The sequence below is a fragment of the Neoarius graeffei genome, chromosome 7 (genome assembly GCF_027579695.1).
Source record: "Neoarius graeffei isolate fNeoGra1 chromosome 7, fNeoGra1.pri, whole genome shotgun sequence".
NCBI classification, from domain to species: Eukaryota; Metazoa; Chordata; class Actinopteri; order Siluriformes; family Ariidae; genus Neoarius; species Neoarius graeffei.
In genome coordinates, this window is record NC_083575.1 from 92,408,088 (window position 1) to 92,422,679 (window position 14,592).

A 14,592-nucleotide genomic window follows, 5' to 3' on the forward strand; every position below is an offset into this window, starting at 1 on the left:
GCATAATAAGTCAATGAGACAAATAGATGAGCAATTTAGTATTACAACGTATTGCTATTTCAGTTTATTGAAAAGTGGAATGAAATTGGGAATATTCATGCATTATTTCCATTATTATATTATTTTCATTACATCCGCTGTAATGCATTGACGTAATAGGAGATGCGGCCAACCTAATTTCATTATACTAATTTCAATAAGAATACAATAGAGCTTTTATTCTGTTCTTTAGAAGGATTTCCACAAGCTCAGTTCTCATTGTTAGAAAGCAGAAAATGAAGCATCCTGAAGCCAAGGTACAGTGCCTTGAAAAAGTATTCATACCCCTTGAACTTTTTCACATTTTTCCACCTTACAACCACAAACTTAAAAGTTTTTTTATTGAGATTTTATGTGATAGACCAACACAGAGTAGCACATAATTGTGAAGTGAAACGAAAATGATAACTGTTCTTCAAAATTTTAAACAAATAAAAATCTGAAAAATGTGGTGTGCATTAGTATTCAGCCCCCCTGCGTCAATACTTTGTAGAGCCACCTTTTGCTGCAATTACAGCTGCAAGTCTTTTGTGGTATGTCTCTACCAGCTTTGCACATCTAGACACTGAAATTTTTGCCCATTCTTCTTTGCAAAATAGCTCAAGCTCAGCCAGATTGGATGGAGAGTGTCTGTGAACAGCAATTTTCAAGTCTTGCCACAGATGCTCAATGGGATTTAGGTCTGGACTTTGACTGGGCCATTCTAACACATGAATATTCTTTGATCTAAACTATTCCATTGTAGCTCTGGCTGTATGTTTAGGGTCATTGTCTTGCTGGAAGGTGAATCTCCTTCCCAGTCTCAAGTCTTTTGCAGCCTCCAACAGGTTTTCTTCCAGGATTGCCCTGTATTTAGCTCCATCCATCTTCCCATCAACTCTGACCAGCTTCCCTGTCCCTGCTGAAGAAAAGCATCCCCATAGCATGATGCTGCCACCACCATGTTTCACAGTGGGGATGGTGTGTGCAGGGTGATGAGCAGTGTTAGTTTTCCGCCACACGTAGCGCTTTGCATTTAGGCCAAAAAGTTCAACTTTGGTCTCATCTGACCAAAGCACCTTCTTCCACATGTTTGCTGTGTCCCCTACATGGCTTCTTATGCCTGTCTTTCAACAATGGCTTTCTTCTTGCCACTCTTCCAAAAAGGCCAGATTTGTGGAGTGTACGACTTATAGTTGTCCTGTGCACAGATTCTCCCACCTGAGCTGTGGATTTCTGCAGCTCCTCCAGAGTGATCATGGGCCTCTCGGCTGCTTCTCTGACCAGTGCTCTCCTTGCTCGCTCTGTCAGTTTAGGTGGACGGCCATGTCTTGGTAGGTTTGCAGTTGTGCCATACTTTTTTCCATTTTTGAATGATGGATTGAACAGTGCTTCTTGAGATGTTTAGAGCTTGGGATATTTTTTTTATAACCTAACCCTGCTTTAAACTTCTCCAGAACTTTATCCCTGACCTGTCTGGTGAGTTCTTTGGTCTTCATGATGCTGTTTATTCTTCAGTGTTCTCTAACAAACCACTGAGGCCTTCACAGAACAAGTGTACCGGTATTTATGCTGAGAGTAAATTACACACAGTAGGACTCTATTAACTAATTAGATGACTTCTGAAGGCAATTGATTGCACTGGATTGTATTTAGAGGTATCAGAGTACAGGGGGCTGAATACTAATGCACACCACATTTTTCAGATTTTTATTTGTTTAAAATTTTGAAGACCATTTATCATTTTTGTTTCACTTCACAATTATGTGCTACCCTGTGTTGGTCTATCACATAAAATCTCAATAAAAAACGTTTAAGTTCGTGGTTGTAAGGTGGAAAAACGTGAAAAAGTTCAAGGGGTATGAATACTTTTTCAAGGCACTGTAGGTGTGTCCAATGAATTTTCAAATGATTCGATCACTGATTGTTGTTACTACATTCCTGACATGTGATATGTCAAAAAACTGTATTGAGACCTACATTTACTGGCCACCTTCTGAGGAACGCCTGTACATTCATGCAAGTATCCAGTCAGATAATCATGTGGACGCAGCACAATGCATAAAATAATACTTATCAGGTATTCCGACCAGGTACTTATTTTCATCAAGAGCACACGTGCCATTATTATCGGCATCCCTGCATTTAATACTTTATACACCCTCCCTTTGCACTGAGTCTCTCCTATAACCTGCCTGGGGACAGGGACGTGCACAGGATTATAGAGGGGCAGGGGCTCAAAGTCAGAAAAAGGGCAGCAAGTGCATGATTTTTTTTCCCGGTCCTTTCCAAAATATGGAAATGTAGAATTAAAATTAACGTACTAATAGGAAGGTAAGTACTTAGCTATGTGTCCTGTGTTGGTGAAAGTGATATGTAATTGCCATTTCTTTTGTGTCAGCAAAATTGTCACTCACATTATCATAGGCTTGGAAGACATGCAAAGCAATAAAACACTGGTGCATTATTAGGCTTTTTTATTGTTAAAGATTTAACATTGAACAGTAAAACCTGAATTTTGAACAAATAAGTAAATAGCCTAATGGACAAAATGATAAAAATCAGTCCTTCCTCTCATAAGGTAGAAGCCTAACATTCCAGGGGCCTTAAAGCAGTAACCTTCTGGGGGCCATGTCCCTGTAGATATTAATGACCTCATCGTGATTTATGGATATGTCTTTTTCAATCGAGAGGAGAAGGAGATCAGAGAGCCTCTCTTCTTTGCATAGGCTTCCGAGTACATTTTTCACAAGCTTTAGTTTTTGTTTTTTTCTGAAACATAACCCACATTTGATTTGAGCACGTTGTGGAAGAGGTCGACGACTAGTTATATATACAAGAGGAGAATGTAAGCTTCCCGACGATATATGATACTTGCATGTACACCGAAGCACGGCCGAGGCAATCGATTATGAACAGTAACAGGTCACGTCATGTCAGTTAACAAGCAGATTATTAACCCTCATCCTACCATGCTATTTTACACCTTAATCTTACCATGTGGGGTCCGTTTGGACCCCAATACTTTTCTTTAAAATTAAAGCTTATAAAGACAAAATCACCAGATAAGTTTTGTTCAGAACATCTTGTATTAATAACAGCAATACACTAAAGGGCCCAAGGCATAAAGAACACACTTAACCTTCATCCTACCAGCCAATTTTACATACACAAACTACCAGGCGGGGTCCGTATGGACCCCAGGAGGGAATACCTTGAAATCAATGCAGTAAGAACCAATTCAATGCAGCAAACAGACATAACTTTATTGAAGAACAAAATCCACTATGGCTGAATATCAATGATGTATTATAAATGCAATAACATTGCAATAATATTGCAATAACTAGCATACATGTAGCAAATTATAGTGCCACAAAAAAAAAATTGGCATTATATACATGATTTTTGCAGCTCATGCAGCTGTAAAACATTCTGGATTACAACTTAGGTCTTTTCTTACAGAATTTAAAACAAAAAAGTAATTGTAAAATAATTTAGGGCTTTTGTTTTGCAGCCTGTGCTTATTGCAGCAGTGGGGTCCACACGGACCCCAAGAAGGAATGCCTTGGTAGTTTCATTATGGAACATAAAAGAAATAAAAGAAGTTAACTTTCAGTGTGCTATTCAATTATAAAATGAAAGACAGATAAACTTTACTCTGGGGTCCGGTTGGACCCCAGTAACAAATTAATTATACCTTCACAATGCAAAAAGCTGATCTTCTGGTGCTTTAGTGTTTTAATTAAGACATAAATTCCAACAAATTCATAAAACGGTGAGGCAGTATGTCACATATTTTTAAAATGGCAAACAAACATATAGGTGCGGGGTCCAGATGGACCCCACTTGGTAGGATGAAGGTTAAACTACAGAGACTTAAATTACTCGCACAAATGTCAGTAGCGCTACAAACGCCCAGATGTGATGTCCATACAGTTTGAAAGGGCTAACTGTTAGACCATAACTCACATGTTCAAGCTGCCTCACTGTCCGTCTCCTCTGTTATCATTGTGGCAGCGCGCACTGCGGCTTCTTCCCTCTCACTCAGTCCGCGCACGCCCTCTCTCTGTCCGCGCTCGAACGGAGCAGCAATGGACAGAGAAGCGGCAGCTCAACGCACACAACCACCCCAGATTACAAGAAAATTGGTAGATTGCCGTGGAGTTTTTGTCCCGCCGTTGTTTTAACCTTCATCCTACCAAGTGCGGTCCATCTGGACCCCGCACCTATATGTTTGTTTGCCATTTTAAAAATATGTGACATACTGTCTCACCGTTTTATGAATTTGTCGGAATTTATGTCTTAATTAAAACACTAAAGCACCGGAAGATCAGCTTTTTGCATTGTGAAGGTATAATTAATTTGTTACTGGGGTCCAACCGGACCCCAGAGTAAAGTTTATCTGTCTTTCATTTTATAATTGAATAGCACACTGAAAGTTAATTTCTTTTATTTCTTTTATGTTCCATAATGAAACTACCAAGGCATTCCTTCTTGGGGTCCGTGTGGACCCCACTGCTGCAATAAGCACAGGCTGCAAAACAAAAGCCCTAAATTATTTTACAATTACTTTTTTGTTTTAAATTCTGTAAGAAAAGACCTAAGTTGTAATCCAGAATGTTTTACAGCTGCATGAGCTGCAAAAATCATGTATATAATGCCAATTTTTTTTTTGTGGCACTATAATTTGCTACATGTATGCTAGTTATTGCAATATTATTGCAATGTTATTGCATTTATAATACATCATTGATATTCAGCCATAGTGGATTTTGTTCTTCAATAAAGTTATGTCTGTTTGCTGCATTGAATTGGTTCTTACTGCATTGATTTCAAGGTATTCCCTCCTGGGGTCCATACGGACCCCGCCTGGTAGTTTGTGTATGTAAAATTGGCTGGTAGGATGAAGGTTAAGTGCGTTCTTTATGCCTTGGGCCCTTTAGTGTATTGCTGTTATTAATACAAGATGTTTTGAACAAAACTTATCTGGTGATTTTGTCTTTATAAGCTTTAATTTTAAAGAAAAGTATTGGGGTCCAAACGGACCCCACATGGTAAGATTAAGGTGTAAAATAGCATGGTAGGATGAGGGTTAAACTTCTAACAGGACTGTATTATTTATTATTATTATTATTATTATTATTATTTTAAAAGGGCAACATTTAATTCGAGGCAAAAAGGGCAGGGGCTCAAGCACCCCTAAAGCCATATGTGTGCACGTGCCTGCCTGGGGAGCAGTTGGGGGTTCGGTGCCTTGCTCAAGGGCACTTCAGCCATTCCTGCTGATCCAGGGAATCGACCCAGTGACCTTTTGGTCCCAAAGCTGCTTCTTTAACCATTGGGCTATGACTTTTGTTGTTTGTATAGCAACATTGATACAGGAAGCACCAGAACTATAAGTACATCTAAGTTATATAAGCTAATTGTTATAATAAATCTAATCAATCAATCATTCTCATTAGATTATCAGACTCATTAAGTCATTAACCGTAGTCGTTTTATAATTTATAATGATAACAGAGAAAATAAGCTGATTTTTTTGAAGCGCTAAATAGTTTGCCTTCACAGTAATATCACAGTAATAACCAAAACAAAGCAATAAAAATGTTCAGTGCAGTTGAATTCTTGGAGAAATAATTTATTCATTTACATTTATATTGGCAGCTTTTAACAAATACATTTATCCAGAGTCAACGACCAAAGTCATCTTTTCAAAGAACAGCAGTAGAAAGAGGTCATGGTCGAAGAACACCATTAAGCTAAAAGCCTGTTTGGAGAGAAGTTAGTACAGCAAGAAAGCACACTTCAGTGCAATCACTGATTGTTAAAATTGTGAATTTGGGACTAAATGACCAAAAAATAAATGTATATTAAGCAGGGATGAAAAATGTATATCTTCTATCTGATGGTTTGGTCTGATGGTCTGACCCACAGAATGAAGAGCCGAATGTGGTGGAAAAACTCATGACCGTTCGTGTTTACCTCCTAGTTGTTGTTGTTGTATTGTGCGGTTCATGAAAGCTGGATACATGGACGTGAACTCAGTGTGGTGTTTATAATGTCCAGTCTGAGAATCAGAGAATGGGTTGACGACATTAATTAACAATTATTCGCCAAAGGTGAAGTTGATGAATATCTGAAGTGAATAGCTGAGATGAACATCACCCTTATCCTTCTTTTTTTCCGCACCATGGTGCACACACATTTCTAATGCATGGATATTATCTGCTCCATATCCCTGCGTTCACTTTGGAAATAAATCTTATAATAAAAACTATGTTCATCATATGCGACGAGTCATGGAATCCACGGACACATGTCGGCCGAAACGAATCCGAGAAAATCGCAAAAGAAGCATTGCTTCTTTTGCGATTTTCTCGGATTCGTTTCGGCCGACATGTGTCCGTGGATTCCATGACTCGTCACATATCCTGTATACACTTTCTACATTTTGTTAGATTTAATTCCAGTAATTTCCTGGAGAACACTGTGTCTGTGTCCATGATCTGTTTGAAAATAGTCAAATCCGGCAGCGTTAACATTCACGCGGTTAACATTAACTGTCCTGACTGCTGCTGCTCCTCGTCTGAGCACGTGGAAGCGGAATTCCTTTCCCAATCGACCTTTATTTGCATGTGTTGCAGTTCACATTTTTGACCACTAGGTGCAGTAATAACTCTACTCTAAATGGGAGAATGAGCAGGCTGTGTCAAAGAAAGAAAGAAAGCAAGAAAGCACAACTTTATTCATCACACACTTGTGAAATTCCTCTCTACATTTAACCCATCTGAAGCAGTGAACACACACGTGAGCAATGAGCACACACACACACACCCAGAGCAGTGGGCAGCCATGCTAACAGCGCCTGGGGAGCAGTTGGGAGTTAGGGGCCTCGCTCAAGGGCACCTCAGCCCAAGGCCGTCCCATATTAACCTAACCGCATGTCTTTGGACTGTGGGGGAAACCGGAGCACCCGGAGGAAACCCACGCGGACACGGGGAGAACATGCAAACTCCGCACAGAAAGGCCCTCGCCGGCCACTGGGCTCGAACCCAAAACCTTCTTGCTGTGAGGCGACAGTGCTAACCACTACACCACCGTGTCATGATGTTACAACATCTACTGTAAAGAAGCGAAAAAATGAACGGAATATCTGCTTATATCAATCCAATAGCATTCTTACATTATTTTAGCAGAATTGTTAAAAAATGTCCCGAATGAGGACTTAATGATGTTTGTTGAACAGCTGATATTGTGACTCTTCACAACCTGCCCCTATGGACGTGTCACTGCTGTTGTTTTCCCCTTCTGAACACACTCCATTATGGAAAAATCAACACCAGTGCCTCTGTTGTTGTAGTGCAGATATAAAACCATCACAGGAGGTTCATCAGGGATGGATACGCAATCACACTTTGTTTGTAACCAAGCGGCCATTAATACAATATAAAATCCAACATGGACCCCATATTACAACCCATAAAGTGCACCATATGGAACTTAGCCATAGTAAGACATGTCCATACGGCTGACCAGGACTGACAGACCATCACTTGGTCATTACTAACTACTTATTAACTGAGTACTAGGTCTTTACGGGGAAATATCAGACTGAGGTCTTGACAATACAGACCGAGCCGTCAAGACCTCGGTCTGATATTTTCCCGTAAAGACCGAGCAAGCGAGGTTAACATCTGGCTTTTTTATTTCTAAGATTAAAAAGACGGTCATTATAACGAGGCATGACACTGCTTTCAGTCCCGTCATGTTTGTAACGTACAGTAGTTGACTCACACGTGCAGAATAAACGGCTAGCGGTTTCAAAACTGAATTTCTGTTCGCGATTAGTGGTTTCTGCATGCTCTTCGTCACTCATTTCTTGAATAACTCGCTGACTCTTGTTTGTCTTTTGTGTTTCGGCTGTTTTTGATTCCCAGTTCATCTTTTTTTGTTTGTTTTTTGCAACATTGAAAGCCGGTGCCTTGGAAAGAAAATCCATAATCGCCCACGGGCATTACGGGAAAATACTGCCCGCCAAGGAACCAATCAGAGTCAGGGCTTTGAACCGGTTCAAGGAACGAAAACGAAAACCAGGAACTTTTTCTATTTCACATGGAACAGAAACGAAACCAGAAACTTTATTATTTTTTATGTTCCGGAACAGAAACGCTTATTAAAAATAATGGTAACCGGTTAATACCGGTTTTTATTTCGTTCCTCAAAGTTTCCGTAGCCTACAAATAAAAAAGCCATTCTTCTCCTGCGCAAGTTTCTATGACCCGCTGGGGTTCACTTCCTGTGTGACGTTCGCTGACTGAATGGAGAGAGCGGGAAGGTGGACTACTATCACGTCTCCACGTGATAAAGTGAGTAAGTGCATTACTGAGTGTCTGAGCAAAGAGCCTGAACGTTGCAACCTCCCTATTGGCTGTTTGTAAAAATGTATCAGTTGTTGCCCCTCCCACGGGAATCATCGCGGGCTCGAGAGCCGAGATCTGACGAGTTAGTTCATTGGTAGCAGAACAAAATGTCTGGACACAAATCGGGTTTTCAGAAAAGGAAAGAAAATAAACGGAGGGTCGAAAATACAAAAAAGGAGGCAGAAAATGCAAAACGAGTTTTAAGGTAGGACAAATGGTTACTTTTCTGAGGCAGCCCGCCGTGGCTGCAGGCTTTCAGTTGTGTCATTGAATGGTTACTTTTCTGAGGCAGCCCGCCGTGGCTGCCTGCAGGCTTATTTATTATAGCCCATTTAGTTAAAATAGTTGATATAAAATGTTTATAGTTATAGTTATGTGATGGTTGTCCTGATTTAGACTGTTTTTTTGGGGGGGGTGTTCCGCGATGTTGCACCCGGGTCCAGATTAGGGCAGAACCGGCCCTGGCTACATTTCAGGTGTAGTTTGTTTTATGTATGTATGCACTTGCATAGATGTGTACTTGGTCTTCCAATATGGCGCCTAACAAAATCTCGCGGCGCGGTGACGTCATGCGGTAGCCCTCTATAGGGCCTGACTAGCCTTTGGTAACACACTAAACGAATTATCTTTCATTTTTGGCACTTTTTCTGTTTGTGTAGATGGGAAGACATACTGAGAATCCAAATCGCCAACATTTGAAATAATAATTGTTTTGAATTATTTCTTGTCTTATTTAATGAAGGTTGTAATAGAATTAGCCTACATTTGGCTTAAGCTGGATGAGACAGAGACATAATTTTATAGCCATTTGTTAAACAGCTGACAGGGAACGTAATTAACCGTTCCGGGAACGAAATTTTTTTTGTTCTAACCGGTTCGGGAACGTCTATTTAATGGTGGAACCCAAAACCGGAAACGTTAAAATTCCGTTTCTGTTCGGAACGAACCAATAGGAAAAAAATTCTGGTTCAAAGCCCTGATCAGAGTGCACGATTTTTACAGGAAGTAGCTCGTACCATATAATAATTCACGATAATAAACATCCATGATTGTTGGTAAGAGGTCATGAACATGCTCCCTGTGCTGCTGGGCTTTGGCCTTATATTCCAACTTCAAGACATTTCAGACCCTTCATATTAATCATATCACTCATCATTGCTGAAAAGACGACACTCTTGAACTGGAAAGACAAAATTCTCTCAAACACTGGCTTGTCCACCTTGGGAGTAAATCACTACCCCTGGAAAGAATCATTTAGGATACATGGCCATGATTCTGAGAACTAATTCCTCCTTTCACACTGTCTTGTGATAAAATATGTATACTCAACAAAAATAAAAACTTTACACTCGTTTCAAAGTCAATAATTTGAACATTTTGGAAAATAGGTTTGAAATAACGATTGTATTCAATTATCTTGTCATTATAGCATACAGATCATGTTTGTCATGGAATCGGTTCCACCGGAAATGCGACGACAATGTCCATGATCAAAAACTGTGAGTCACAACTTAATGAAATCATGTCAATATCGGGTGTGTCCTCCATGGGCGTTCACAACTGCGATACAACGTCTCCTCATGGATTGGATGATGCGTCTGAACACAGCTTGGGGAATGCGCCGCCATATTTGTACCAACATGGCACCAAGCTCCTGCAAGTTCTGTGGAGGGTTCCTTACGGTCGGCTGTGGTGCCAGTTTGATGGAGACGTGTCTGGAGATTATGGATGGTCTGTCGACTGCATCCCATGACCCTCGCAACGTCAGTGACGGATGTTCCCGTATTCAGCATGCCAATGGCACGTTCACGCTGAATGTTTGACAGTCGTGGCATTGCAAATTAACGAATAATTAACCATAAAACCTTGTTTTTCTGAGATGACACTCTACTCTGCTACCGTGAGATCAACTGCATGTGTATCAGTAGGTCACGTCGCTTGTGTCACGTGGAAACGTGATTTTAGCGTGCAGTGCTCTCGCACGTGCTACGTAGGCCCGACCAGTAGAATGAATGTGTGACGTAATGCCTTTGACAATGCATTTAACCATAATCACAACAAGAACTCTTTCAAGAAAAGTTTCTAAACACTATTTGAAAAATAATGAGTGTCAAGTTTTTATTTTTGCTGAGTATATATACACTCACCGGCCACTTTAATAGGACTGATATATTACAGAGCATATTTCAAACACTCATAACTTGCTATAGCAGCGACAAAATAGCTGTCAGAAATGCATTCCTATATTTAATAAAATGAGATAAATAGAATTTTTATAATAAAAAAAATTGCCTTCAGTTTAAGTCTGACAAGACCCCACTGTTCAAGATTACCAACATGTACACTACCGTTCAAAAGTTTGGGGTCACCCAGACAATTTTGTGTTTTCCATGAAAAGTCACACTTTTATTTCCCACCATAAGTTGTAAAATGAATCGAAAATATAGTCAAGACATTTCTCTGGCCATTTTGAGCATTTAATCGACCCCACAAATGTGATGCTCCAGAAACTCAATCTGCTCAAAGGAAGGTCAGTTTTATAGCTTCTCTAAAGAGCTCAACTGTTTTCAGCTGTGCTAACATGATTGTACAAGGGTTTTCTAATCATCCATTAGCCTTCTGAGGCAATGAGCAAACACATTGTACCATTAGAACACTGGAGTGAGAGTTGCTGGAAATGGGCCTCTATACACCTATGGAGATATTGCACCAAAAACCAGACATTTGCAGCTAGAATAGTCATTTACCACATTAGCAATGTATAGAGTGGATTTCTGATTAGTTTAAAGTGATCTTCATTGAAAAGAACAGTGCTTTTCTTTCAAAAATAAGGACCTTTCAAAGTGACCCCAAACTTTTGAACGGTAGTGTATCATGTGTAATATTTATTTATCACGCTCAAAACCTGTGCAATATCTTCATGTATCATACTGTTTAACGACGCTGTGCAATATTTATATTATTTATCTCACTTATCTATTATCAATCACTTACTCAACTTCGAATGTATACACTCCTCACCCTCGCTACCTCAACTTTTGTTATTTGAAGTTTTTATTATTTATTTATTTATTTATTTATTTATTTAAAAATTAAAGTTCCTTTCTTTTTGTCTACACTCACTGGCCATTTTAATAAGAACTTGTTGTTGATTCATAGGGTGTTTTCACACTTGGTCCCTTTCAGCTATCTAACCGAACTCAGATCGATGACTCAGCATTTTTTGCGCATATGTGAACACTCCAACCGTACCCAGACCCCTTTAAAGCGAACCGAACTGAGACCACCTCAGGAGGTGGTCTCAGCACGGTTCGCTAAAAATCAATGGTACAGTTCGCCTAATCTGCGCATTGTGAACAAAAAAGCGCACCGGGTTCACTTCGCCTTTTTCACTGTAGTTTAACCTTCTTCGTTTGCCGTAGTTGGTCACGTGAATGTAGCAGGGAAACTCAACTTCCTTTTGGAACTTACCACAGCCGCTTTACAGTTCTCTGAACTTACTGACTGATGAGTCGGCCACAATAATATAACTATATTATATATATATATATATATATATATATATATATATATATATATATATATATATATATATAAAATAAATTTATTTTCCTTAATCCGCACTATTTTGATCAAAGAATACAGCAGGGCAAGCATGGCAGCAGACATTTTGATTCAAGAGAAAATTACCCAGAATTCCGTGCACCGGGGGTCTGAGGGCTCTAGAGGACCTGGTGTGAACAGAAAGAGGACTGAGGCCCCATCAAAGCTTAACTGGACCAGAAAGAGAACCCAGTCCTCTTTGTAATAAATTCACAGTGTGAACACAAAAAGAACTGAGTTCTTTTTCTGTTGGTCCACTTTTTGGTCCACTTAAAGAGGACTGAGTCTGGTTCCTTTAAAGGGGACCAGGTGTGAAAACACCCTAAGATTCCTGTTCTTGGCTGCAGGACTGGAATCCAGTGTGTTCTTCTGCTGAGATGCTTTTCTGCTCACCACGGTTGTAAAGAGTGATTATATGAGTTACTATATCCTTCCTGGCAAAAAATCTCGAACCAATCTGGCCATTTTCCTCTGACCCTCTCTTATCAGCAAGGCGTTTGTTTCCACCCACAGATCTGTCGCTCACTCGACTCGATGCTTTTTGTTTTTCGCACCATTCTGTGTAAACTCTAGAGACTGACACAGTTTTTCCCGTTCTGATGTTTGAACCTCGTGAACATTAACTGAAAGTTTGTATCTGCATGATTTGATGCATCGTGCTGCTGTCAAGGGCTCGGCTGATTAGAGAGCTGCGTCAAACAGTTGTACAGGTGGATGTATGGGTGTTCCTAATGAAGTGGCCAGTGAGTGTATAATTGGTTAATTATCCTCATCCTCAATTATTAATTCTCACTGTGTTTCTCCCAAACGGGAAATCATTTTTTTTCCTGTTTTGCTTCTCCAACAATGCGAAACTAAAGACGATTATAATTAAATGCATAACCTTCCGCCAAAATAAAAGTACATAAAAAAGAAAAAGAAAATAAAAACCCCAAAAGAAAGAGTTCATTGATAAAACAGGAAATGATTTTGGGTCCTTTAAGACACGCCAGATGGTGTGCAGGTGATCACAGAGTGCATTGCGGCTTTCATTTTCTTTCATTTCCATTTCTGTTCCTGTCCCTTTTCTCTCCTGTGCTGTGCTCTTTCTTCCTTCTCTTTCCTTTGTCTGTCCTTGCTCTCCTCCGTTCCAGTTTTGCCACGGTAATAATGACGATGCAAAAATGACGAGGAGAAGTAGTCTCATCACGTTACCCCAAAAAAACAAAAAAAAGACACAAAGAAAAAGAAAATACACCCCCCAAAAGAAAAGGTTCATTTGTGAAAAAGGCGATGGTTTGATATCCGTGTTTTGGTTCTTTGCAGACATGATGGTTAGTGTGGAGGTTGAGGTTGTTTGGATATCCTTAGATGGCGTTTGAAGGTTCCTCAAGGAATTCCTGAAAGTTTGGATGGTGTTGTCCTGAACAAAATTGTTCAATTCAGTCTTCTCAGTAGTGGTGTGCATTTGCATATTATTATTTGTCAAGTTGGAAGGTGATTCAGTCTCAGCTGAATAAATGTCTTGGTTTGTAGAAGATGTGGTTTCTGGAATGCAAATGGAGGGTGCTGGTGGAGCTTTGTGGTGTTCTTGTGTACTATTCTTCATCAAGTTACAAGTTGTTTCAATCTCCTTCTGAATGTCTTGGGTCGTAGAAGATGTAGTTTCTGGAATGCAAATGGAGGTTGCTGGTGAATCTTCATTGTGTTTTTGTGTACTGTTCTTCATCACGATAGGCGGTGATTCGATCTCCTTCTGAATGTCTTGGATCGTACAAGGCATAATTGTTGGACTGCAGATGGAGGATGCTGGTGGAGCTTTGTGGTGTTCTTGTGTATTGTTTTTTGTCAAGACGGAAGGTGATATAATCTCAGCGTGAATGTCTTTTTTCATGCAAATCTCTTGTACTGGACTGCAGATGGACATTGTTGTTGGACCAGGACATGGGGGTTCTACAGGACCTGTAGCAAAACTGTTTGCTTGCGGGTTCAAATACCCAGTTTGCAGAAGAAATTCATTTAAGGCCAGAGCCTTGATGGTCTTAATGAGGTCTTTGCTGATGCAGTAGGTGGCTTGTTTGTTGAAATTTGACCAATCACTATGCTCAGTCACGTAGACTTTGACAAAAGACTTGTTGTTAAGGCTGACAATGATGCGGTCCATGTTGCTTTTGTCTGGGCGGTGCGTATAATCATTTTGGACATAAGCAGGCAGGTTGGACGCTCCCGGTTTGTTGAGATTGCCAACCTCGTAGTAGGGGAAAGCCACAACAGGCAGAAGACCACCATATCTGTTGTCATATGTGTGGAAACCAAAATCTCCATTCTTGGGACAACAGTGTGAAAGCATAACATTGTTTTGGTTAAAAGAGAGACAGTCACAAGCAAACCAGTGCAGCAGCTTCAGACCGTGTCTTGGACGAGGCTGACCGAATTGAGACTCTTTCAGCTGGGTGATGCTGTTTAGTGTCGTCATGGTGATTCTTGCTCAGGGTCTAAAAAATATATTGGATATATTTCTTCAAAGTCATGATTTACATGCTAAGGGTCATATTCAGAGATGGGTGAA

General features: G+C 40.1%; 2 protein-coding genes across 3 annotated transcripts in view; one reads left to right on the forward strand and one right to left on the reverse strand.

The window, feature by feature from the left end:
- Positions 1–14,592, forward strand: part of wdr17 (WD repeat domain 17) — a 391,349-nt gene that overhangs the window by 226,786 nt on the left and 149,971 nt on the right. The gene's annotated exons all lie outside the window — the stretch shown is intronic.
- The window catches only part of LOC132888794 (uncharacterized), a 30,479-nt gene continuing 27,934 nt past the window's right edge, over positions 12,048–14,592 (reverse strand). The window contains exon 4 of the mRNA XM_060924888.1: positions 12,048–14,518. Within this exon, the coding sequence (XP_060780871.1) occupies positions 12,820–14,499 (1,680 nt within the window). The 5' untranslated portion in view covers positions 14,500–14,518 and the 3' untranslated portion in view covers positions 12,048–12,819. The remainder of the gene's footprint in view (positions 14,519–14,592) is intronic.